Source organism: Melitaea cinxia, chromosome 1, assembly GCF_905220565.1.
Source record: "Melitaea cinxia chromosome 1, ilMelCinx1.1, whole genome shotgun sequence".
Classification (NCBI taxonomy): domain Eukaryota; kingdom Metazoa; phylum Arthropoda; class Insecta; order Lepidoptera; family Nymphalidae; genus Melitaea; species Melitaea cinxia.
Genome location: NC_059394.1, coordinates 15398231 through 15424278, shown reverse-complemented (window position 1 = coordinate 15424278; position 26048 = coordinate 15398231). Strand labels below are relative to the sequence as shown.

At 35.3% G+C, this 26048-nt stretch overlaps 2 protein-coding genes across 2 annotated transcripts; one reads left to right on the top strand and one right to left on the bottom strand.

The window, feature by feature from the left end:
- Nucleotides 1-94: 94 nt before the first annotated feature.
- On the bottom strand, nucleotides 95-8750 carry LOC123657703 (trypsin, alkaline B-like). The gene is made up of 4 exons (XM_045593225.1): nucleotides 8705-8750; nucleotides 6866-7031; nucleotides 1017-1269; nucleotides 95-562 (listed from the first exon to the last, which is right to left on the bottom strand). The coding sequence occupies exons 1-4, from the start codon at nucleotides 8748-8750 to the stop codon at nucleotides 260-262; spliced, it is 768 nt and encodes a 255-aa protein (XP_045449181.1). The 3' UTR covers nucleotides 95-259.
- Nucleotides 8751-13747: 4997 nt separating this feature from the next.
- LOC123654232 (trypsin, alkaline B-like) lies at nucleotides 13748-15915 on the top strand. Its single transcript, XM_045590150.1, has 4 exons — nucleotides 13748-13793; nucleotides 14085-14250; nucleotides 14927-15185; nucleotides 15528-15915. Exons 1-4 carry the CDS (start codon nucleotides 13748-13750, stop codon nucleotides 15822-15824), a joined length of 768 nt encoding a protein of 255 aa, XP_045446106.1. The 3' UTR covers nucleotides 15825-15915.
- Nucleotides 15916-26048: the final 10133 nt, after the last annotated feature.

The following is a 26048-nucleotide window of genomic DNA, read 5'->3' as shown; positions in this document are numbered from 1 at the left end:
AAATATTATTACAAAATTGTATCCCGTGTATTTAAAATGAAAACCACACATATTACACATATTTTATACTATTAATATAATTCTATCAAAAATATGTAACTACATTAAATTTTTTTATCTTTTGCTTTACATGATTTTGTTATAAAAACATATGTCCAATAAAATTATATAATTAGCTAAATTATTCCAAAACAGAAACTTTCTTGTTTACAAATTTTTACATCTTTGCACGTCGTTATTATTTTCCTCATATTTACATTTAACTGTTATTTTGAATCCAAGAAATGTAGCGGGATACACGAGCGTTGACACCAGGGTAACGAGGTTGAGCGCATCCTCTTCCCCAAGAGGTTATACCGACGACAATATTGTTATGGAGGACGGGACCACCGGAGTCACCCTGACAACCATCGCGACCTCCGACATCGAGGACGCCGGAACATATCATGTTGTCGGTGACTCGTCTGCCACCTAATTCATCATAACGAGCTCTGCAGGTTGCTTGGTTTACCACATATACTTGCACGTGGCGCAGTTGTACCGATGGTACTGAGCTTCCAGACTGAAATGTCATTCATAACACATAATTAAATTGCGTTCTTTTAACCGACATCAAAAAAGGAAAAGGTTCTCAATTCGTCTGTATTTTTTATTAATGGTTTCTCGTTACTTTTTGCTGGGTTGACCGATTTCGATGATTCTTTTTTTTTAACCGAAAGTTGATGCTTGTCATGTGGTTTTAGAAAAATTTCATCGAGATTTGTCAAGTAACTAATACCTCTAATAATGCATATTGACTTGACTAGTTTTACGTCAACCTAAGTTGTATTACTGGTCGATGTAATTAAAATCGTTTTTTTTTTTCGTTTGCAAGCAACATAATTATTGTTATTGCTAAACCGAAAATATAATTATTATGACCAGAAATAAATGTACGTTTTGATTTTAAATGTATTACAAACATAGAAAATATAAATAGGCTTTTTCACTCATAAAAACAACGTCTTGAAACTTACACTAAGTACTCCCCATCCAATTACCCACACAAGCGCGTTGTCAGCGGGGTTGTAGCCAGCGATCTGAGCCGCACGTACGTTGTTGTTAAAATTGAAAGCTCCGTCAATTCTCATAATCGCAACATCATTGTCACCAGTTCCAGAATTGTAACTGCCATGACGGATAATCATATTTACTGTTACAAGAACACCACCGCTATTATAGTTAGTGGAGCCAACTCGTATACGCCATTGAAAAGGTTGTGAGTTAAAGCTGAAACAAACAATGTTCATATTATTTTTTATCATAATAGACGTATCAGATAGAACTAACAACGCAAAATAATTTAAAAAACGTTAAAATTTATAAAACTTGGAATGGATTTTATAGGTGGATGATTTAATTTGTATTTTAAATTGTATTTATTCTTATACATAAAACTCTCGTGTCACAGTGTTAGTTACCATGCTCTTCCGGACCGATTTTCATGAAATTTTGTGTGCATATGGGTTAGGTCTGAGAATCGGCCAACATCTATTTTTATACCCCTAAATGATAAAGGTGGACCCACCCCTAAATATATTTTTTTTACTTTTTTGACAAAATTTTGATTTTATTTTATTATGATTTGCCATTGAAAAATACATACAACCCTTTATTTTCACCCTTCTACCACCAACCATTTTTAATGGCGTTTAGCAGCAAGACAACGTTTGCCGGGTTAGGTAGTCTATAAATATAAAAACTATACATTTGATCATGTCATGATCTTCAGCAAAGTGTCGTGCATGAGCCCACAAAGGTTTCTGAATTGGTACGGCAATAAAAACGCGCAGGGTACAACTAGTATCTGTATAAAAACTGAAAGTCAAAGGTAAAAATATACAAATGCTTATTATAATTTATTAATATAGTTGTTGAAATTTAAATAATCGTTACTTCTCTTAGCAACGTTTTTACTAGGAGGCTAATTCTATTTTTGAAACTGGTTAGAAGAGAGTTATTCATAACTACACGGACATTACAAATAATCTTATCATGGAAGACACTGTTAAGGTATTTTAGTAAGTCCAAAGTTTCCAGTGTGATCTACTCTCTAAGGATTATTCACATGTATCAAGTAATTATGTAGCGCTATTAGTTTTTCCAATAATTACAAGATATTAAGTGACTTTAAAATCAAGCTAAGTGTAGAATAAACCCGGTAGAAACTGACTACTGTTGTGAGTGATTAAGGAGGTCGTAAAATAAACAAAATACCAAAAAGTGCGAATACGATATAAGTAAACTGACCTTAATAGTCAAACACGATACTAACAAAGTCGTCTGTGTTGCCAAGTCACATCTTCAGGGTTCATGTAAGTAACAAGCTGAGTTCCAACCTTATCCTTCACGAAATAAATAGTACTTACTTGATGCTGAGATCAGAATTCGAAGGTGATAGTAGTGGGCCTAATCCGAATCAATGTATCAAATTCGTATAACAGCTAAGAATACACGTGATATTAATCATTAATAGCACCACCTAGTGACAATTGTCTAACCCACTTACTACTCTACTTAGATACGAACCTCTCATATATAGATTAAATTTCGATATCCTGTCTTCACATTCTCATAGAGGGCGCTAGGTGTATCATAACATTATTCATTATGGAAGAGATAAAGCAAATGCTACTGCAAATGCAGCAAGATATGTTACAACAGAGAAATGACATGTTTGAAATGAAGGAGGAAATAAAAAATACAATAAGCAGCAATATCGAAGAGAAATTCAACATTTTAAAACAAGAGAATGAATTATTAGAGAAAAAATTGGAAAAACAAAGTGAAAAAATAAACAACTTGGAAAGACACATTAGACGCAAAAACTTGGTAATGTTTGGTGTGAAAGAGGGTGAAAAATCCTACTATGAATTGGAAAATACAATAATTAATATTATAAATACATACTTTAAAATCCCATGTGATAGAATCAACATTGAAGCAGTAAGAAGACTAGGAAAGAAAGGAGAAAGAGCTAGGCCAGTTATAATTACATTCAATACACTAGGCTTCAAGCTACAAGTTCAGAAAAATAAATCTTGCTTACATAACACCTCATACTACTTAAAAGAAGATTTTCCTTTGGATGTCCTAAACAAGCGCAAGCTACTGCAAGATCAACTTAAAAAAGAAAAAGAAGCAGGAAATACAGCTTTCATAAAATATGATAAACTCGTAATAGTAAATAACAAGAAGAGCAATGTTCGTCACAAAAATAAGAGGAACCTTTCTGAATCTCCACAGTCATCACACTCCGGGCACCATAAACATCAAGATGAAAAGAAACAGCCATCAAAGAAAAATAAAGCTACTAATATGAAGGATTATATTATTCAGAAACCCAACTTAATCTTTCACACTCCTAATCAAGCAAATGCGTCACATAACAGCACAGATTAGCAACGACAAACGGACCCGCTACTTTCTCCCCATCTCCCAGTACGGCAGGTCACCGCGGGAGAGATCGACCAAAACCCTCCAAAGCAAAACAAAGTCAAGAAAAACATTTTTAATGTATGCACCCTTAATACCAGATCGCTATCTACACAATCCAAACTTATCGAACTAAAAACAGCACTACAAAACATTAAACATGATATACTAGGACTGAGTGAAATTCGACGCCTTGGAGAAAGTATTATAGAGGATGAGGACTATATTATGTTCTACATCGGCAAAACTAAAGGTCTGTATGGGGTTGGTTTCTTAGTCAAGAAAAAATTTAAAGAAAACATCAAGTCGTTCATCGGTTTATCGGAGAGAGTCTGTGTATTAGAAATCGAACTAGAAAATATTCCCTTTGCCATAATACAAGTCTATGCACCTACCGAAAGTTCACCACAAGAAGAAATTGATAAATTTTACGAAGACCTAGATAAAGCGCACAACTGTACTTCTACGAAATATGTCATCTCTATGGGCGATTTTTAACGCACAAATCGGTATTCCCAAAGAGCATGTATACTCAATTACTGGTAAATACGGCTACGGGAACAGGAGCGCTCGTGGAGAGAGACTTATAGAGTATGCGCAAGAATATAATTTACACATAGTGAATACAATGTTTAAGCTAAAACCAAAAAATAGATGGACTTGGATCTCTCCAGATAAAAGTACGAGAAATGAGATTGACTACATTATGACCACAAAACCCCAGTTGTTTACTAGCTATAAATTATTAACGTCATTTCCTTTTGGATCAGACCACAGATTATTGAGAGCTACAATCCACTTAGAACCTGTAAGAAAAACTAGACGAAACTTTTCAAGAACAACAAGTAAACTTAAAACTCAGGAAGAACGAGAGCTGTACCTAGTTAACCTAAGCAGTTATTTACCTAAACTTACGGAAACACAGAAACTATATAAAGTAGAAGAATACCACCAAAAAATCGTAGAATCAATCCTCGCAAGTTTAAAATATACTATACGAACGCAGAAACGCAAAATCTTGTCGGAAGAGGTGCTGAAGCTTATGAAGGAAAGAAGTGAATTACAGAACAAACCTAAACTGGACAAAACTGATAAAGAAAAACTCAAGCAACTTTATAAAACTACTAATAAAGAGAAATAAGACGATGCTACGATTCGTACAGATTAAATACCATCCAGAGGTGCCTAGAACAGTCCAGATCCGCCAAAAAATCCTACAAAGATTTAGATAGAGAAAAACCATGGATTTCCTCATTACAGAAGGGCTCTACTAAGAGTAAAACAAGATTAGATATAATAAACATGGCCACGGAATTCTACGCAAAACTGTATAGCCAACCAGATACGCATAAACAAATTGAAACATGTAACGAAAACACAGAAACTACATCAACACCAGAGTTCACAACACCTGAAATTATGAAACAAATAAACAAACTGAAATCAGAGAAAAGCCCGGGACCTGACGGGATCACAAACGAATGCATTAAATTCGCAGGTGCTCTCCTGCAGAATCCACTCACTCTTCTTTGGAACAAGATATTACAAGAAGAAGTTGTGCCACACTTATGGACTAAATCTGAAATCATCTTACTTTATAAAAAAGGCGACCCTACTGATATAGGAAACTATCGTCCAATAAGCCTCATGCCTTGTCTGTACAAACTATTTGCTTCTTGTTTGCTCGAAAGAATTACATCAGATATAGACAATCACCAACCGATCGAACAAGCTGGCTTTAGAAGCGGATTTAGTACAACTGATCACATTCAAGTGGTTGACCAAGTAATAGAAAAGTATCAAGAATTCCGTAAACCCCTTTACGTGGCTTTCGTGGACTACAAAAAGGCTTTCGACTCTGTATCACATGAAATCATCTGGAAAGCATTAAAATCACAAAAAATAAACCAAAAATATATAAACATCCTCAAAAACATTTACTCTAACAGTACTAGTAGAGTTAAATTGGATAGAGTTGGGGAAGAAATAAGCATGGATAGGGGTGTGAGACAAGGCGACCCGATCTCTCCAAAACTCTTTATAGCTACTTTGCAATATATGATGGACAGTTTACCTTGGGCTACGCAAGGAATTAACATAAACGGAAAATTTCTAAGCCATCTCAGGTTTGCCGACGATATAATTTTGTTCTCGGAATCTTCTCAACAACTGCACAAAATGATAAATGAACTCCACGAGGCCAGTATTAAAGTAGGTTTAGAAATGAACTTTGATAAAACTAAAATTATGACTAACCACCAAATGACACCTATTTTAATCAACCATACCCCTGTTGAATTTGTTGACAAATACATCTATTTAGGCAAACAGATCTCCTTCAGCAAAGAAAGAAACACAGAAGAAGTGGACTGCAGAATAACGATTGCCTGGAAAAAGTACTGGAGTCATAAAGAAATATTCAAATCACACCTCTCGCTACCCATCAAGAAGATGGTTATGAATTCAGCAATTCTACCATGTCTTACCTATGGATGTCAAACTTGGATATTTAACTTCAAAATTATGAACAAAATTCAAACCACTCAAAGAAGAATGGAGAGAAGCTACCTTGGCTTACAATTGAAAGACAAAGTAAGAAATAGAGACATTCGCAGAAAAACTAAGATAACAGACGCACTTACGTTTTCCCTGCAAAGAAAGTGGAAATGGGTAGGTCACGTGGCCAGATACACAGACGATAGATGGACACAAAAAGCTATCAACTGGAAAGGCCCACAGGGCACGAGAGCAAGAGGCAGGCCTTACGCTAGATGGCTGGATGAAATAGTGGAGGTGGCGGGTCGTGAATGGCTCGATTTAGCTAAAGACAGAGAGACTTGGAAGTCTTTGGAGGAGGCTTTTACCCGAAAGGGGTCCATACAATGCTTAAACGACAATGCTTAGCCTGTTTTATTAAATTTAGCTTAGTTTGTTTAATTTAAGTTTTTTTTTCATTTGTTTAATTTAATTTTGTTTAATTCGTTTAATTTAATTTTGGTTAATTTGATTATTTTAATTTCGTTTAATTTAATTTTGTACAATTTGTTTAATTTTATTCTATTTAATTTGATTAATTTAATTTGCTTAATTTGATTTGTTTTAATTTAATTTGATTTAATTTGGTTTAATTTGATTTAATTTATTAAATTTGTTAAAACTGTTGAAGAATTATGTTATTAATTTGTTGAAAAATTTTTGTATAGAATTAAATAAAGCTTTATTATTATTATTATTATTATTATTATTATTATTAGTTTTTCCTTCAATTTATAAATTAAAGTACAATGTAAACGATTTTATTGTAATTTCGTACATTAAAAAAACAATGCTAATATGAGTAATAGATTACGAAAATGTTAGAACGTGTACTATTATTAAAAACATTACATACTTAAAACAGTGGGCAGCAGTGAGAACTGATCTGTTGTTTATAATAGTACCACCGCAGCTTTGCCCGAAAAATAAGCCAGTCGAAGAGGACAGCAGAGCAGCAGCAAATGGATACTGTTCGATGGACGTAACTGAACCACCCACGATCCTGGATGCTGATGTACTGGCTATAAAAATAATACATTTATTTACCAAAGTATAGAGATACTGCAAAAGGTAGAACACCTGTTGCGCTGCCGGTTGCGGGTTCGATCCCCGCACATGACAAACATTTGTATTTGCCATACAGGTGTTTGCCGTGGTCTGGGTGTTTGTGCAGTCCTTGTGGGTCTCCCCACCGTGCCTCGGAGAGCACGTTAAGCCGTCAGTCCAGGTTGTTATCATGTCCACCTGATAGCTATCTTTACTCATAGTAGGGAATATATCCGCCAACCCGCATTGGAGAAGCGTGGTGGATTAAGCTCTGATCCTTCTCCTACATGAGGAAAGAAGCCTATGCCCAGTAGTGGGGTATTACAGGCTGAAGCGAATATTGTACTCTCATTACTTTTAATTTGTTTTGGTAAGTTCTGAAGTTGACTCTGAAAGAAAACCGTCATAATATACATACATATTTTACATTCTCATTTTTTTTACCATACACATGGTACTGTATCGATGACACACTTTCAAAGAGATAGATCTACAGGAAGCATTTCTAATAATTTTTCCTGAAAATAATTTTCGTTAATTAAAAAAAAACAGGTTTGTGTATTTTATAATGTTGTTGTATGTATTGACAATGTTAAGTTAGGATTAAAAAGGCTTCCCGGGGGGAGTCTCCTACGTGGGAGGAGCTCGCACGCATGCAGAGGCTGGCGCAGGACATCCTGTTGTGGCGGTGGACGGAGGACTTGGCTTCGCCAGTCCCCGGGCAGTGGACGGTGGACGCAGTGAAGCCGGTCCTCCGGAAGTGGGTGAGGCGGCGGTTCGGGCCGCTAACCTTCCGTCTGGTGCAGGTGCTTTCCGGACATGGGTGCTTCAGTAAGTACCTGCACCAAATCGCGAGACGGGAGGCGACTCCAGCCTGCCACGAGTGTGGAGAACCAGAAGATACGGCGCTCCACACGCTGGAGGCGTGTGCCACTTGGGAACCGCAGCGGCGCACGCTTTCAGCGGTTATCGGACGGGATCTCTCGCTACCGAGTGTCGTAAAGGCCATGCTTGACAGCGAGAGATCGTGGCAGGCGGTGGTCTCCTTCTGCGAAGAGGTAATGACGCAGAAGGAGACCGCGGAGCGGGCCAGAGAGGAAGACGCCTCTGCTGGCCCACTCCGGCGCAGACGTACGGGGGCAAGGAGAAGGCGGTTTGCCCACCTCCTCCCCCCCTCGTAATAGTGGGGTCGGCGGCCGATAGTCGGGGGACTTCGGCCGGCCGGACGACACGACCCCATACGTCTGAGGGGTGGCCTTGTTGTGAGCGAGGCCACCCCACCATCATGCCGGGGCCCGGAAGCTTTGTCCGGGCCTACCGCTGAGGCAAGGTGGCGAATGCTAGCGCGACACCTCTCGCCCCACCCAGGCGGATGACTGCTAACACGTGGTGGTTTTTTGTCAGTAGGAGTCTGACATAACCCTCCGGCGCCCCCGCGCTGGAGGGTATCCATGATGGATTTTCCCCACGTAAAAAAAAAGGATTAAAAAGGCTTTACTGGGCGATTGACTTTACATCACGCTAAAGCTTTTGCCCTGTTTGAACAACCTGTTTCCGGATTATTTACGATAATCAACCCAACGCCACATACAAAACAAGTAGCATATAAAATTATTTCTGAATTATGAGTTTAAAAAAAAATGTTTACCAGTCGCCACCACCAGGCCTAAAGCCAAAATAATAAGAGCACGCATTCTGTCCACTTAGAGCACAATGTTACACTAAATATTTTTACTGTTTATATACTCAGGATAAACCTGACATTGAGATTGTACATTATCTTTTTGCCTTAAAATAATCCCTTTGAGCCTAAATAATTAAGCGTTATCGTTTAATGATAATACAGGAAAATTTGGTAAAATGTGTCAAGACAAATGTTCAAATATTGTTTTTATTACTATTTGTGGTTAAAAAGTAATGATTCGTGAAAATCAATTCCAATTGTTTACACTAGAAGAGTGGCAAACAAGCTCCCAATCTGCGTGATAGTTAGCAGTTACCCGTAGCCTACAGACGCTTGAAACACTAGGTATACTCACCGCTGGGCTACTTGCGAACAATATTATCTAATATCTATATTGACTGATCTTTTGAAAAATTTAGGTCCAATGTCGGGCTCCCAATTTTAAGTAAAATATCTCCAAATTCAAGATAAGAACAAAAAATCCAAAGATATCGGTAAACCTCTAGAAAATAATACATTTTCTCGATTTTCGTAAGATTTTTTCATCACATAAAAGTGGTAAAATATGATGAAGTTACTAATGCCCTTTTTTGACGATGAATGATACTTGTACAATGTGTGGCATTATTCTAATGAATAACATAGAAGCAAAAGACATATATAGTTTATTTTGGTATATATGTTTAATAAATATAACTCAGGTAAACGAAATCCAAAATGTTAACTTTACAAAATCAAAATCAAAATCGAAAACAGCTTTATTCAAATAGGCCCCAAGATCACTTTCGAATCGTCATTTTATAAATTAAAACTTAAAAATAAATTATTATTTTTGTAAAACTAAAGCTACCACCGGTTCGAAATGTAGATTCTGCAGAGAAGAATCGGCAAGAAACTCCACAGCTACTCTTTTGAAAAACAATATATAAACTGTGTGTTAGTACAAAATTAGTATCATGTTGCATAAAACATCCTGCACCGAAAAATAAGCTTTACACCCTGGGATCACAAGCATGGGGTAATATTATATTTAATTTATTTCAAAATTTAACCAATTTCCAAAAAAGGAGGAGATTCTCAATTCGACTGTATTTTATTAAATGTATGTTACTTCAGAACTTTGTACTGGGTGGAGACCGATTTCGATGATTTATCATTTTTTCATTTCGATTTTTTGTATCACATAACATGCTATTTATACAACAAAAAAATTCGTCACTGAGTGCTTATTTATTAGTTTTATTCGTGTTTATTTATATCACAATGGAAATCAAATGCTATCCATATCGATTCTATACAAAATGAAAATTATCAGTTTTAAATAATAATTAAACAATAATACATCACAGAAGCTTATTAACACCATATCTTTTTATAGTACTGTGTTATGTATTTCATATTATTCTGAATAACAGGAAAAACCATTATTGATAAGATATATAATTATTGATAAGCGGGCTATAAAAAAAATGTGTACATTTTTGTCGCAGCTAGACAAGTAAGATAATTCCCAAGCTTATTTATAACTAAAATACGTAAATTTATAGTATATAAATAATAAATACTGTTTATTGTACACCACAAAGAAACATTACAAAAAAGTGATACATACAAAGAAAAATGTACAAAGACGGTCTTATCGCTAAGAGCGATTTCTTCCAGACATGGCGTATAGGATATGGCGTAGAAAAGGAGAATATATTATTATTTATTTAATATTAATTATTATTTAACTGTAAATGACCACTAAGCTAACCCACTCACATTCATTAACTTTATAAACGCGAATAGAGGATACATTCATACACATATAATCACGCCTCTTTCCCGTAGGGGTAGGCAGAAACCGCTACTTTCCACTTGCTACGATCCTTACATACTTCTTTCGCTTCGTCCACTTTCATTATTCCCTTCATACATGCTCTTCGGCTTAGGGTACTTTTGACCTGGCCTTTTATCAAGACGTCCCTTTGCGCCTAGGTCCCTTCGAATCCTTCCATTCACACTCGCCTTATACACTCATTTCGTTAATCGTTCTTCACTCATTCTCTCGACATGACCAACCATCTGAGCATACCTTTCTCAATTTTTGTCACTACATCTTCTTTCACACCACAACGTTTTCTTATCTCATCATATTTCTTATCATATCACTCAGTTTATCTCCTATCATACGCTCTCATCTCAACTGCATTTATTCTGCTTTCATGTTTCTTCTACCATACCCAACTTTCACTTCCGTACATGAGTGTCGGAACAAACATGCCCTCATCCATAGCCAAACGAGCCTTGTTAAACATCTTCCGACTGCTCATAAAGGAATACAAAGCTCCATTCACCCTGTTTCCTGCATTAACTCTTCTTTCAATATCACTCTCACACTTTCCATCTTTTGTAAACTTTGAACCCACATACACAAACTCATGTTCAATTTGTTTGTCTCCAATCACGATATTGCAGTCTGTCACTGCCTCATCTCTTTCAAACACCATCACTTTCGTCTTCTTTACATTCATCTTCATTCCCTTTCTTACAAAAGCTCCACTCATAGCAGTTACCATCTCCTGCAACTCCTCGGCTGAAGACGCAAGTAATACTTGGTTATCAACATAGAGAAGACATTTGACGAGTAACTCATTCATTTTCAATCCACTTTCACTGTCTTTTAAATCTGTCAAACAATTGTCCATGACAGCCACGGTAAAGCTACACATCCCTGTTTAGACACCTTTTTCGATATTAAACCATTCAGTGTATGCCCCGTTTATCCTCACACAAGCACTAGAATCCGTATAAAGTGATTGCAATGCTCGTATAAGGATACTGCTCACACCATTCACGGACAATGCTGACCACAACTCATTCCTCATCACTCTGTCATAGGCCTTTTCTAAACCCACGAACGCGCAATAGACTTTTTTGTTTTTAGCCAAACACTTTTCGGCTATCACTGCAAAGAAAAGACCTGATCCGTACATCCTATTCCCTTTCTAAATCCCGAATAGAGGATCAACCAGATTATTGCTACTTCTTATATGTTGTTTATATAATGGTCATACTGTTGCGTTTTTGTCTTGTATATTAATATACTGCAATTTTTTTTTAAATTAACGAGAGTTTTTCGCCCGCCTTTTTTTCTCTTGGCCTTTTTTTGACCCAGAGGAAATCTCCTATGGACACCCACGGCACAAGGGAGCCATGGGTTATTTCCGACTCCCACGAACCAAAACCCTTAGGGTGTACCTTCGACACGCCTGGGTGCCTGGGACGCGGTTGCACTTCCACGATCCCACTAGCCGTTGCCCTAACGTCGCGATTAGTAACTCCTGAGAGGCTCCCTCGAAGACAAAGGTACAATGAGGACGATATACTCCCCGATCTATCGCCCGCTGGTCCGGCGTTACGGTGGCTTACCGCGACTCGGGAGCGAGTTTGGGTCTTGTTCTCGCTCCCGCTAATAATTGACTGCTGCACTGCTAGTCTCTTCCTTTGGCTCTTGAATTTCAGGCAAAGCTACGATGGTTCTAATATAAACAACAGACCAACTTATTTACTTAAAATAAGTACCTACCTTAATGAATCAATACTTAACACCTAAACATTAAAACTGTCTGTAAAATAAAACTTTTAACATGTAACTTTGTTAGTGCTTCTGTGGTGTAAATAAATAAATAATAGTGGAGCTATTAAATAAGCTTGATTTCCTCCAGAATATTCGCATACGGTTCATATTTGGTCTTCACAAATATGACCACATTTACGATTTTGGTAATCAGTTCAAGGAAACAATTCCTATCCAGTTTTGCAGAAATACTTATACTCTCACTCTCTTTACTATTGATCTGAAGGTCTGATGACCAGCTCGTTGGCGCAGTTTATAGTGGCCCTGCTTTCTGATCCCCGGGTTGCGGATTCGATTCCCGCCTGAGTCTAGGTGTAATATTTGTATTTATATGTATTAAAATATTCAAAATTTTTATGTGTATTATATTTGTCAAAAAAAAAGTATTTAGCTATATCAGCCGGTTGTTACTATTTATTTATTTATTTATTTATTTATTTATTTATTTATTTATTAAAGGATAACCAACAAAAGATACATTAATAATAGTTGGTTACACATGAGCTTACAATAGGATGTCAATGCTCTTTTAATTATAGGTTATCAGAATATGCTTTATCACGTCAACTAATACAAAAAATTAGTTATTGAGTAAATTTGTCAATAAGCAATCATTAATAAAAATTCAGAATGACAATATCGTCTATATGTATCAAGTTTGATGTGCTAATCTAATAACAATTTAGAAATACCTGATAAAATACAATGTCAAAAGCATACAAATTTAGGATGATCCAATAAAATAAAAAAAAAGATTAAAAATATTAAAAATAAAAAACAAAAATTAAAAATGACAAAAACAACACAACATTTTTTTTTATCATTCTTTCATAATCTTTTTAGCCAGGCTTAATAAATAAAAGGAAACAAAGGCAAGAATGAAGAAGCCATAGAATATAAACATGAACAAAATTTTAATTAAATAATAAATTTGAAAAATACGATATTTATTGCTTTTATAAATACATTTTCTTGATTCAAATTCTCATCGAAATTTCCATCTATCATATCTTGTCAGGGTATTTAGTTTTGCACTTTACAGAGTCAGAAATATTTGAATAAAACTAATGCGATTAAGATTAAGGTATTTCATATACAATACACATTATAAAATTATGTAGGTTAAAAAAATATTTTGCAGAGACGAAACCGCGGGTATAAGCTAATTTTTGACAATTTCATGTAGTATCCAATCAATCTAAATGATTCATTAGCTTATTTGCCCATAATCTCTTTACAAAATATTTATTATAATTAATGAGAGGATTACTAGCTTAAGCTAATCATATTTGAATCTAATCAACGAAACGCGTGATAAATCTGTATATAAATTAGCATATTCGGGTCTCTACACTAGTTGTTACGACTTATTCTCAGCGGCCAGAATGCGTGCACTTATTATTTTGGCCCTAGGCCTAACGGTTGCCACTGGTAAGTTTTATACGTGTATCTAGTTCAAAATATATCTCCCCAACTGTAAATGTATAAAATAATTGTGTTTGCTCCCAAACGAAAAAACCCGACTTCAAAACTTTGAAGTCGGTTAAATATGAAACTGATTGTTGTGTCTTATTAAGATTTATTTTGTTAGATCGTGCACTTCACGTTGTAAGGATTCGTTCTTGGACGTCTTCCGTAAAAATCAATAACTATGAATCTTATTACAAATTATTCAGTATGGCTTTACTAAGTTATTATTTACGTGTTATATTTTTCCAGTAGGTACATCAGCTAGAAGGATCGTGGGAGGATCAGTGACAACTATTGGACAGTACCCATTTGCAGCAGCTTTGCTTCGGTCATTCTCTGGCGCTGGAACCTTCAGTCAAGCTTGCGGTGGCACTATTATAAACAACAGAGCTGTTCTTACCGCTGCAAACTGTTTCGAGTGAGTGTATTAAACGTCAAGAAAATAATATTATTTTTGTTTTACTATATAGATAATAATTTATAAAGGTAAATAATATTAGCCTCACATTCAAATTTGACGGCATCAAAACTGAAGTACTCGATCGCATTTGATTTTCTTTTTTTCAAGATGCGTTAAATTTAATTTGTTTATTTATAAAACTCGTTCGCGTAGATTTATTTTTTATTGTGAATATCTCTCGTTTTAAGCGGCGTATAAAGATGAAACATATTCGAATTAGTAAGGTAAACCTCCAGCAATACAACTGCGAAAACAACATAAAATTTTAGTACTTTTGGCGTATTGCGTTGTTATGTACACACATCTGGTATATTATACCAATACCATAAGTATTGGTCATAACTTTTATACGCTAAATCGTAAAATCTTTAAATTGTATTTACAGGCGCATTCCAACCCATGTTGGTTTATTGTTTGCTTATCTTCAAAAAATTTGGCAGTAATTTAAGTGTCGCCATACACAACTTTTTTTAATACTCATTATTCTGTGATAATGAGTTAATTATTTTTATACTAATAGCTCACGATTACAAGTGACAAGAATTAGAATATTTTTTTAAATGTTTTATAATAACCATCTACTAAAAACTGTAACTTAATTAGCAAAAGTAAAACAAAAAAATATTTGTTTTAGCTCTCACCCGCACGCTTATCAATGGCGTGTTCGCGTCGGCTCCACCTACTCCAATAGTGGCGGTGTTGTCTCTACTACCAGAAGAGTCAACGTTCATTACGGTTACGTCACGTCTACTTTAAATAACGATGTTGCAGTTATGATAATCAACGGCGCATTCAATTTTAACAACAACGTGCGCGTTGCTCCAATTGCTGGCTCAAACTACAACGTCCCTGACAATGCACCCGCGTGGGTCATTGGATGGGGAACTACAAGTGTAAGTTTTACAGCGTAAGATTCTAATTAGTTGCGATTCCTACGATCTTATCTATTTAGATTATTATTTGATTATAGAGAAGCTCTTGACAAAAAAAAATATATCAACAAAACTTCCAAAAATTATTTAGGTTCAGGCTCAGATCTGGTAATATGTTTTTGTGGATCTGTCTAGACTTGGTCCTGATCGTTATCATAAACATCAGACCCGTACTAAGGAAAACATCCGTCAACCTATAATAGAATTAAGTAGTGGACAAAAAGCGAGACGATAACAAGTTGACCAGCTCGATGTCAGTTTTATACTTATGATGTAGCTTTAATATCGTGTATGATATTTCAGTATCTAGGAGCCGCTTCTGTACAACTACGCCACGTACAAGTATGGGTGGTAAACCAAGCCGTTTGCAGAAGTCGTTACGCCGAACGCGGTAACACCGTAACCGATAACATGTTGTGTTCTGGCTATCTCGACGTCGGTGGTCGCGACGCCTGTCACGGAGACACAGGCGGTCCTGTCATCCACAACGGTGTTATCGTCGGCATAACTTCTTGGGGATATCAGTGCGGTCATGCTCGATTCCCTGGCGTCAACGCTCGTGTATCACGTTTCACTTCTTGGATTCAGAATAATAGCTAACTGAAGTAGTTGTTACGTATTAAATACACAAAAATAACCAAATTTCGACTGTTACAGTTTTGAATAAATGTTTTTGTTTTAATAGATTAAATTTTATTTTTCATCAATTGCCAACAATTTTCTGGAAATAATCATGACAAAATTAAGTGAGAAGGTTAGATAGGATATCTTTTTCTTGAAAAACCCGAAGTTTCGTTTGATAACAGCCGATATAAGTAGAGAGAGATTCCTTATTCACTACGAATAATTGAGAATAGGAAGCTACCACTACCTACTTATAATAACTTATAAGGTAGACGATTAAAATAGGTTTATTTGTTATTTGATTTTTTTTCTTTTACTTTTAATCTATTTGTGCTATGAACTTAAAATTTGCCAGAGAAGTAATTAATAGTTAATAAGCGTCCACAAAGAACGGGTTTTGCAACAGGGTCGCACTAAACAGGTCCTAAGATCCTTCGATTTTTTTTATAAAAGACCATTTTTTATGCTACAAACTCAAAAGTTTACAGGTAAAAACTAACTAACTAACTAAACTTATTTGAATTTGTTTTATAATTATTATTACTATTCAGTTTATTGTCTACGGTTATAATACAGACATACACAATAATTACCTGTAATTAATAATCAGTATTTATTTATTTATTTATTTACAGAAAAAAAAGATACAAATTATGTGATAAACAGTGCAGCAAAAACAATGAACAGTTTAACAGCGCACTGTGTTTCTAGAGTAATAATACTAAAGTACATACGATATTATATACTAACATAAAAATATGATATAAAGCTATACAAATATAGATTATACATGTGAATATAATTGGGGAGAAAAAAAAAATTAAGTTATTAAAAAATAGTAATAATCATAATAAAAATAATAAATGCGATCATGTCAATCTCTCTCTTTAAGTTGGTCTAAAAAGAATTTTTTAAATATATTTTTATAGTTATTTTTTTGATTTTTTTTTAATTTGATGGCAGATTATTTATTAAAAAAGGAATAATATATTCAAGCGTACGTTTTCCATAAAAATTACTATGCCTAGGTATTTTTAATGTGTGATTTGTAATATTTCTTGTTAGTTTATAGTGACTCATTTTTATTTAAATGTTTGAATTAAAATATTGTTCTATTAATAATGTATATTTTATTTTAGTATGTATTAGCATTACTTTGCTGTAGTTAAATAATTTCAAGGAGTTGTTTTTGTATTTATTTCTTATGTATATGGGTACGATTGTTTTTAAGATTCGTAGTTGGAGATAATAGATTCTATCGGGATGTGATTTAAATGTAAGACGGTAGGTGCATAATCCATAAGATATAATAGATTCACCTAAAGATTTATAAAACATTAATAGTATTCTGAATGGAATTTCGGGTTTAATTATGGTTAATTTGGCTAAAAGGGCGCGTAATTTGTCACAAACATTGTTTATAATATGTTCCTTCCAATTGAGGTTAGTATCTATAGTAATACCAAGGTAACGCTGAGTTTTAACAAAGTCAATGTGGTTACAGTTGCAGGTACCAGTATATGAATTATGAAAACATTGATGGCTATGTGCAGTAATTTGTATGTCCCCAGAGAATCTATTTTGCGTTGAGCTTATATAGATGGCTTTTGTTTTTTCTCTATTTATTACTAGGCCAACATCATGGGACCATTTTGAAAATTGGTCAAAATCATATTGAGTTTTTTTAATTGCTTGTTTTATATCATGATGGGCCGACAGAAGACATGTATCATCCGCATATTGATACATTTCACAGGTTTTTAAAACGTTTTTAAGATCGTTAACATATGTTAGGTAATGAACCCTGTGCAGTTCCTTCTGTTATTGGTATTTCGTCACTGAGGGTATCAGTAATTTTAACGCGATATGTTCTATTTGAAAGATAATTATAACACCAATTTAGAAGTGGGAAATTGAAATTGATTCACTTTGAACAATCATTTTTCAAATTGAAATTACATTACTTTTAATTATTAAGTAGACAGGGTCGCATTCTGGATATCAAAGGCTCTCGCAAGTTCTTACAAGGTTATATTTATAAGTTTATAAAAATGTAAAAGGTAGATCTATAATGTCAAATTTAATAGTTTTTATTGATAAAATTTCAAAGCCATACGGTGGGGTAGCAGTATTAACGCACAAGTCAATAAAATCGTAAGTACGTAATATTCATTATCGTAACTCAGGAATAGAAATTTTATTAATTAAGTTATTTAATTGTGATATAATAGAAAACATAATATTCTAGTAGCACAAAAGCACTTTGAACAATCATTTTTCAAATTGAAATTACATTACTTTTAATTATTGAAGTGAGACTTCTTTAGGCGCATGAGGGGTAAAATTTTTACGGAACAAACGCATCACGTGTACAAATTTTAAAAGTCCATACCACGTTGAATACACCTCTTCTCGTCCGATCACCGAAGTGGAGATGAAAGATGGGTGACCGCCGCGTGTTTCAATTAGTTTTTGTTGTTTTTCTAATTTTTTACATCTCACATATGACAAATTTAAAAATAAATAGGAAGCTCTAATTTGAACTGTTTACGGTAACTACCGTGATATTTTAAATTTTTTTAAATTAATGAAAAAATCAATCTTGTTTTTGGTAGATATTTTTTCATTATTCAAATCGTTTTTTTGTTTTTTTTTTTTTTGTTTTTTTAATTAGTCTGCCAAATAAGCTTCACTTCTGAAATGTGTACTTTGTACACCGATTTGGAGAAGAGATTCTATAGAGAATAAAACGAAAGAAACTTCACAGTTACTCTTAAAAAACTGTAATGTATTATAAAATTAGTAAAATCCTGCATGAAAAACATCGTCACTAAATTCACGCATCTTTATCATTATTTAAACTTAAATAATGATAAGATGTTTGCTCGCAATCGAAAAAAAAACCAAAAAAAAAAACAAATGAGAGAAAAATTATAAAATGAGACCTCGGGTCTTTCAAGAGATATCTCTCATTATTATCATTACCTGTGTTGCTGTTAATCCTTATCATTCATAAAATAATTGACCTGCGATCAGCTGTTTGACGTTTTAGAATATTACAATATATACAGTACAGTAAGTATATAGTATAAATATTTCTTAGTTTATCATTTATTGTTTACCTTTTTAATCAAATGAGGATTTTAACAATTCGACTGTATTTTTTTTATGTGAACTACCTCATAATTTTTTACTGTGTAATTTTATTTGAGAAACTTCTCCTTTTTTGAAGTCGATTAAAACTAATATTGTGAATATTGGATAGAGCCCTATCATAGTTTTAAATTTATCCGCTACTCAATGTTGTCGAAAAGAGATAGCTGTTTTAGCGATAAGGCCGCGTCTTGTGCGTCATTTCTTTTTGTTGCTATGTAAAACCAGCTTGGTGTACAGTACAAGAAAGAGTATAAATAACAAATAAACCTATTTTAATCGTCTACCATATAAGTTATTATAAGTAGGTAGTGGTAGCTTCCTATTCTCAATTATTCGTAGTGAATAAGGAATCTCTCTCTACTTATATCGGCTGTTATCAAACGAGACTTCGGGTTTTTCAAGAAAAAGATATCCTACCTAACCTTCTCACTTAATTTTGTCATGATTATTTCCAGTAAATAGTTGGGAATTGATGAAAAATAAAATTTAATCTATTAAAACAAAAACATTTATTCAAAACTGTAACAGTCGAAATTTGGTTATTTTTGTGTATTTAATACGTAACAACTACTTCAGTTAGCTATTATTCTGAATCCAAGAAGTGAAACGTGATACACGAGCGTTGACGCCAGGGAATCGAGCATGACCGCACTGATATCCCCAAGAAGTTATGCCGACGATAACACCGTTGTGGATGACAGGACCGCCTGTGTCTCCGTGACAGGCGTCGCGACCACCGACGTCGAGATAGCCAGAACACAACATGTTATCGGTTACGGTGTTACCGCGTTCGGCGTAACGACTTCTGCAAACGGCTTGGTTTACCACCCACACTTGTACGTGGCGTAGTTGTACAGAAGCGGCTCCTAGATACTGAAATATCATACACGATATTAAAGCTACATCATAAGTATAAAACTGACATCGAGCTGGTCAACTTGTTATCGTCTCGCTTTTTGTCCACTACTTTATTATAGGTTGACGGATGTTTTCCTTAGTACGGGTCAGATGTTTATGATAACGATCAGGACCAAGTCTAGACAGATCCACAAAAACATATTACCAGATCTGAGCCTGAACCTAAATAATTTTTGGAAGTTTTGTTGGAAATTTTTTGTATCAAGAGCTTCTATAAGATCTTACGCTGTAAAACTCACACTTGTAGTTCCCAATCCAATGACCCACACGGGTGCCGTTACTAACTGCCATTGTACTAGTATTTTTGTATGTGTTTTAAGTGCAATAAAGAATATAATAACATGAAAACATAATAAAATAATACGTGGGCGATGTATCAAAATTTACAATTTATAATCTCTTCTTGGTTTAATAAAAAATAATATTTAATGACCTTGAAATTATCATGGTATTACTGCAGATATTAAATGTACATAATAAGTACAAAATAGCACAGGGTTAAATGATAAAATTTGATAATGTATCTATTGTTTTTTTTTTTTTAATCAATAATCTGGTATAAAAATATTAAATTATTATAAAAAATCGCAAATATCATAATAACGCCACTGTGATGTATAACGATTATCTAATACTTTTAAACGAGAAATTCTTGTCTCTATCTCTATAATCTCTATAATCTATACATATATAAAAGCGAAAGGTCACTCATCACGAAATCTCCGAAACTATAACACCTACGAACTTGAAATTGGGCAGGTAGGCTCCTTATAAGACGTAGACATACGCTAAGAACGGATTTTACGAAACTTGACACCTAAGGGGGTAAAACGGGAGTTGGAAGTTTGTATGAAAGTTCTATGTTTTTGAAGTAAGACACTTGAAATTTAAAATGTATGCTCTATAGATGGTGAGAAGTTGTCCAAATAATGTATCTTTAGAAATCAACCCCTTTTCGGGTTAAAACGGGGGAGGGTAGGTTGATTCACTTATCACAAAATCTCCGAAACTATAACAGCTACAAACTTGCAATTTGGCAAGTATGTTCCTTATAGGGCGTAGATATCCGCTAAGATCTGATTTTACGAAAATCGACCTCTAAGGGGATAAAACGGGGGATGGAAATTTGTATGAAAGTCCTATGTTTTTGAAGTAAGAGACTTGAAATTTAAAATATATGCTCTATAGATAGCGAGAAGGTGTCCAAATAATGTTTCTTTAGAAAGCAACTCCCTTTTGGAATTAAAACGGGGGTGGTAGGTTGACTCACTCATCACGAAATCTCCGAAACTATAATAGCCACAAACTTGAAATTTGGCAGGTAGGCTCCTTATAGGGCATAGATATCCGCTAAGAACATTTTACAAAACTCGACCCCTAAAGGGGTAAAACGAGGTTTGGAAGTTTGTATGAAAGTCCTATCTCTTTGAAGTAAGAGACTTGAAATTTAAAATGTAAACTCTATAGATGGTGAAGAGGTGTCCAAATAATGTATTTTTAGGAATCAACTCCCCTTTTGGGGTTAACACGGGTGATGGTAGGTTGACTCACTCATCACGAAACCTCCGAAACTATAACATCTATAAATTTGAAATTTGGCAGGTAGGTTCCTTATAGGGTGTAGACATCCGCTAAGAAAGGATTTTATGAAACTCGACCTCTAGAGGGATAAAACGGGGGTTGGCAGTTTGTATGAAAGTCCTACATTTTTGAAGTAAGAGACTTGAAATTTAAAATGTATGCTCTGTAGATAGTGAGAAGATGTCCAAATAATGCATTGTAATCTATCTATCTATCTAAATATATAGATATAAAAGAGAAAGGTCACTGATTCACTCATCACAAGAACTCAAAAACCGCTGCATAGTCCATCCATCCAGGATGGATAAAGATGAAATTGAGCAGGGAGGTAGATTATAGTTAGTAGACGTCCGCTTAGGACGGATTTTGCGATATTCCACCGCTAAGGGGGTTTAATTGGGGTTGATAGTTTGCATGAAACATATACAGCAGCTATAAGTTCGCCCGATAGGTTATTTATACTGCCGTCTGAAAATAAAACTAAAAATGTGGTGTATAGAGAGGTTTTATAAAAATAACTATTAAATTATAATAAATTGTGCCTTTTAAAAAGTTGCTCAGTGTGATAAGCATTTCAAGTGACTGAAATAAAAAAATAATTTGCGTTAAACATCTTGATAGTAATGCATATCTTCATAACCACGCGGACGCAGTCGCGGGCAACAGTTAGTGTTAAACAAAGTCCCCAAAAGTGTATGTGATCGATTCCCTAGATGAGGTTTCACCAATGGAGAGAGTGCTTCAAGAGGAAGCTTTACAGAACGACTAAGCCAATTTTGATGAGAGTTTCACTGGAAGTTTGCCGGGATAACTTTGTGACACACTGATTTCAACGCGGGCGAAGCCGCGGGCACAGCTAGTTATATATAAAAGCGAAAGGTCACTCATCACGAAATCTCCGAAACTATAACACCTACAAACTTGAAATTTGGCAGGTAGGCTCCTTATAAGACGTAGGCATCCGCTAAGAACGGATTTTACGAAACTCGACCCCTAAGGGGGTAAAACGGGGGTTGGAAGTTTGTATGAAAGTCCTATGTTTTTGAAGTAAGAGACTTGAAATTTAAAATGTACCTATGCCTTATAGATGATGAAAAGGTGTCCAAATAATGTATATTTATAAATCAACTCCTTTTTGGGGTTAAAACGGGGGATGATAGGTTGACTCACTCATCACGAAATCTCCGAAACTATAACAGCTACAAACTTGAATTTTGGCAGGTAGGTTTCTTATAGAGCGTAGACATTTCGACCCCTGAGGGGATAAAACGGGGGTTGGAAGTTTGTCTGAAAGTTTTTGAAGTAAGAGACTTGAAATTTAAAATGTATGCTCTATAGATGATGAAAAGGTGTCCAAATAATGTATCTTTAAAAAACAACTCCCTTTTGGGATTAAAGCGGGGGATCGTAGGTTGACTCACTGAACACGAAACCTCCGAAACTATAACACCCAAAAACTTGAAATTTAGCAGGTAGACTCCTTATAGGGCGTAAACATCCGCTGAGAATGAATTTCACGAAACTCGACCCCAAGGGGGTAAAACGGGGGTTGGAAGTTTGTATGAAAGTCCTATGTTTTAGAAGTAAGAGACTTAAAATTAAAATGTTTGCTCTATAAATGGTGAGCAGGTGTCCAAATCATCATTACAGCCCATACAGTCCACTGCTGGACATAGACCTCCACAAGTTTACGTCAAAAATAACGTGAACTCATGTGTTTTGCCCATAGTCACCACGTTGGGCAGACGGGTTGGTGACCGCAGTACTTACTAGCTTTGTCGCACCGAATACGCTGCTGCCCGTTTTCGGCCTGTGTATTTCAAAGCCAGCAGTTGGATGGTTATCCCGCCATCGGTCGGCTTCTTAAGTTCCAAGGTGGTTGTGGAACCTTGTTATCCCTTAGTCGCCTCTTACGACACCCACGGGAAGAGAGGGGGTGGCTAAATTCTTTTGTGCCGTAGCCACACAGCACGGTGTCCAAATAATGTATCTTTAAAAATCAACTCCCTTTTTGGGTTAAAACGGGGGATGGTAGGTTGACTCACTCATCGCTAAATCTCCGAACTATAACAGTTTCAAACTTGAAATTTGGCAGGTAGGTTCCTTATAGGTCTTAAACATCCACTAAGACCGGATGAAAAAAAAGAATAAAGGTCACTGACTCACTCATCAAGAGAACTCAAAAACCGCTGGAGTGTCCATCTATTCAGGATGGACAAAGATGAAATTTGGCAGGGAGGTAGATTATAGTTAGTTGACGTCCGCTAAGAACGAATTTTGCGATATTCCACGGCTAAGGGGGTTTAATTGGGGTTGATAGTTTGTATGAAACATATACAGCAGCTATAAGTTCGCCTAATAGATTATTTATATTGCAGTCTGAAAATAAAACTAAGAATATGGTGTATAGAGAGGTTTTATAAATACAACTATGAAATTATACTAAATTGTGCCTTTTAAAAAGTTACTCAGTGTGATAAGCATTTCAAGTGACTTAAATAAAAAAATAATTTGCGTTAAAAATCTTAATAGTAATGAATATCTTCATAACCACGCGTACGTAATCGCGGGCAACAGTTAGTGTATTATAAAACAAAGTCTCCAAAAGTGTATGTGATCAATTCCCTCAAAATCTACTGAACGGGTTTTCATGCGGTTCAAGAGGAAAGTTTACGGAACGGCTATTTTGATGAGAGTTTCACTCAAAGTTTGCCGGGAAAATTTTTTGACACACTGATTTCAACGCGGGCGAAGCCGCGGGCACGGCTAGTATATATATAGAATCTGGATCTCAATTACTCTTAATCTTGTAATTGTGTATTTTGTATCAATTTTTAATTTATCGTTATTTTTTAATTTTATTTTGCGTTAATTCATTATGAATAATTGTGTTTGCAGACAAACGAAAAAAAAATCGACTTCAATTACATCGACAAGTAATACAATGCAGGTACACGAAAAAATATTCAAGAAATACGCATTATCAAAGATTACTCCAAAAGTTGTAATCAGATCTCAATGAAATATGACCACATGATAAACATCAGCTTTCGATTAAGTTAAAAATCATCAAAATCGGTACACCCAGTAAAAAGTTATGTGGATTTTCGAGAGTTTCCCTCGATTTCTCTGGGATCCCATCATCAGATCCTGGTTTCCTTATCATGGTACCACACCAGGGATATCTTCTTTCCAAGTACAATTACAGTTTATCCTAACGTCTGGTTTGTGAAGGCAGTCGTGGCTGTGTGCCAGTATTTTTATTGGTCTTTCGTTTTTGTTAGAATGCGTCGAGCGGATATGTACAACTTTGGTTTTAAGTGAGTTCAATACTAATCCTGCGTCATGCGAGCACATGCAAAGGTTTGTAAAGTCAAGTTGTAACATTTTCTCTGCCTTTCCTAGGTTTTTATTGGCTATTACTAGACATGTGTATATATAAATCGCACTTTGATTCGATAGTGGTGGATATTGCCTCATGCAATGTAACCTAAGTCATTAACGTGCTAAACAAATTTTGACAATGGTCATTGAATTCTTGAGGTCTTCTATAGCCCTATGTGGCTAAGGAGAGATTATCACAAGCTATGTAGATCCTATCCCACAGTCAAATTATGTCTTCACAAGGCGAGTCAATTATTTTCTCGGGCCATATCTATCTAATAAACTAAATATAAAATTACCTATATAATTCTTACCCTGTGCAAATTGCAAAAGAACTGTCCGTTCCTTTCTTCTTTCTAAAATTTATGACGAAACTGAAGAACTTTTTTTTTAATTCGGTCACCATGTAGTGCATCCACTAAATTTCCAAAAAAAGACATATTAGCACACACACACACACACAATGATACACTCGCACAAACATACACATACACTTACACACACGCAAACACAATACATATTAGTGTCCTAAGTTAAAATCATACAGACTTACAAAATTACAAAAATTACAAAAATACTATCTCTATTTCTGTTTCTGTTTTTTTTTTGTTTTTTTTTTCTTCTTTTCCCCTTCCCCTTTCTCTTGCCCCTCCCCTTCCTCACCACTGTGGCCCAGATTTCCTCCTGGACGACAGTGGACGTGTCCGCTGAGGGAGTGGCTGTCGCCTCGGAGCACCGAAGTGTCTATAGTTCGTAAAATTTTTAAAACAATATGTTTGTTAACATTAATTTTAGACAAACAGTCACTACTAGAGTTAGTAAAGGTGTCCCTGAGGTCTTAAAAAAAACTTTCGAAAAACTTGTTAAAAGCATTACATATATCATCACCCTTGGTATAGTCAATATTGTTATGTGTGAATTTAGAAGGATTTTTTTTATACCACTAGGTCAACAAACAAGCGTACGGCTCACCTGTTGGTAAGCGATTACCGTAGCTTATATACGCCTGCAACACCAGAAGCATCGCAAGCGCGTTGCCGACCCAATCCCCAATCCCCCCAGGAGCTCTGGTCACCTTACTCACCAACAGGAACACAATACTGCTTGAAAACAGTATTATTTAGCTGTGATCTTCTGTAAGGTCGAGGTACTACCCCAGTC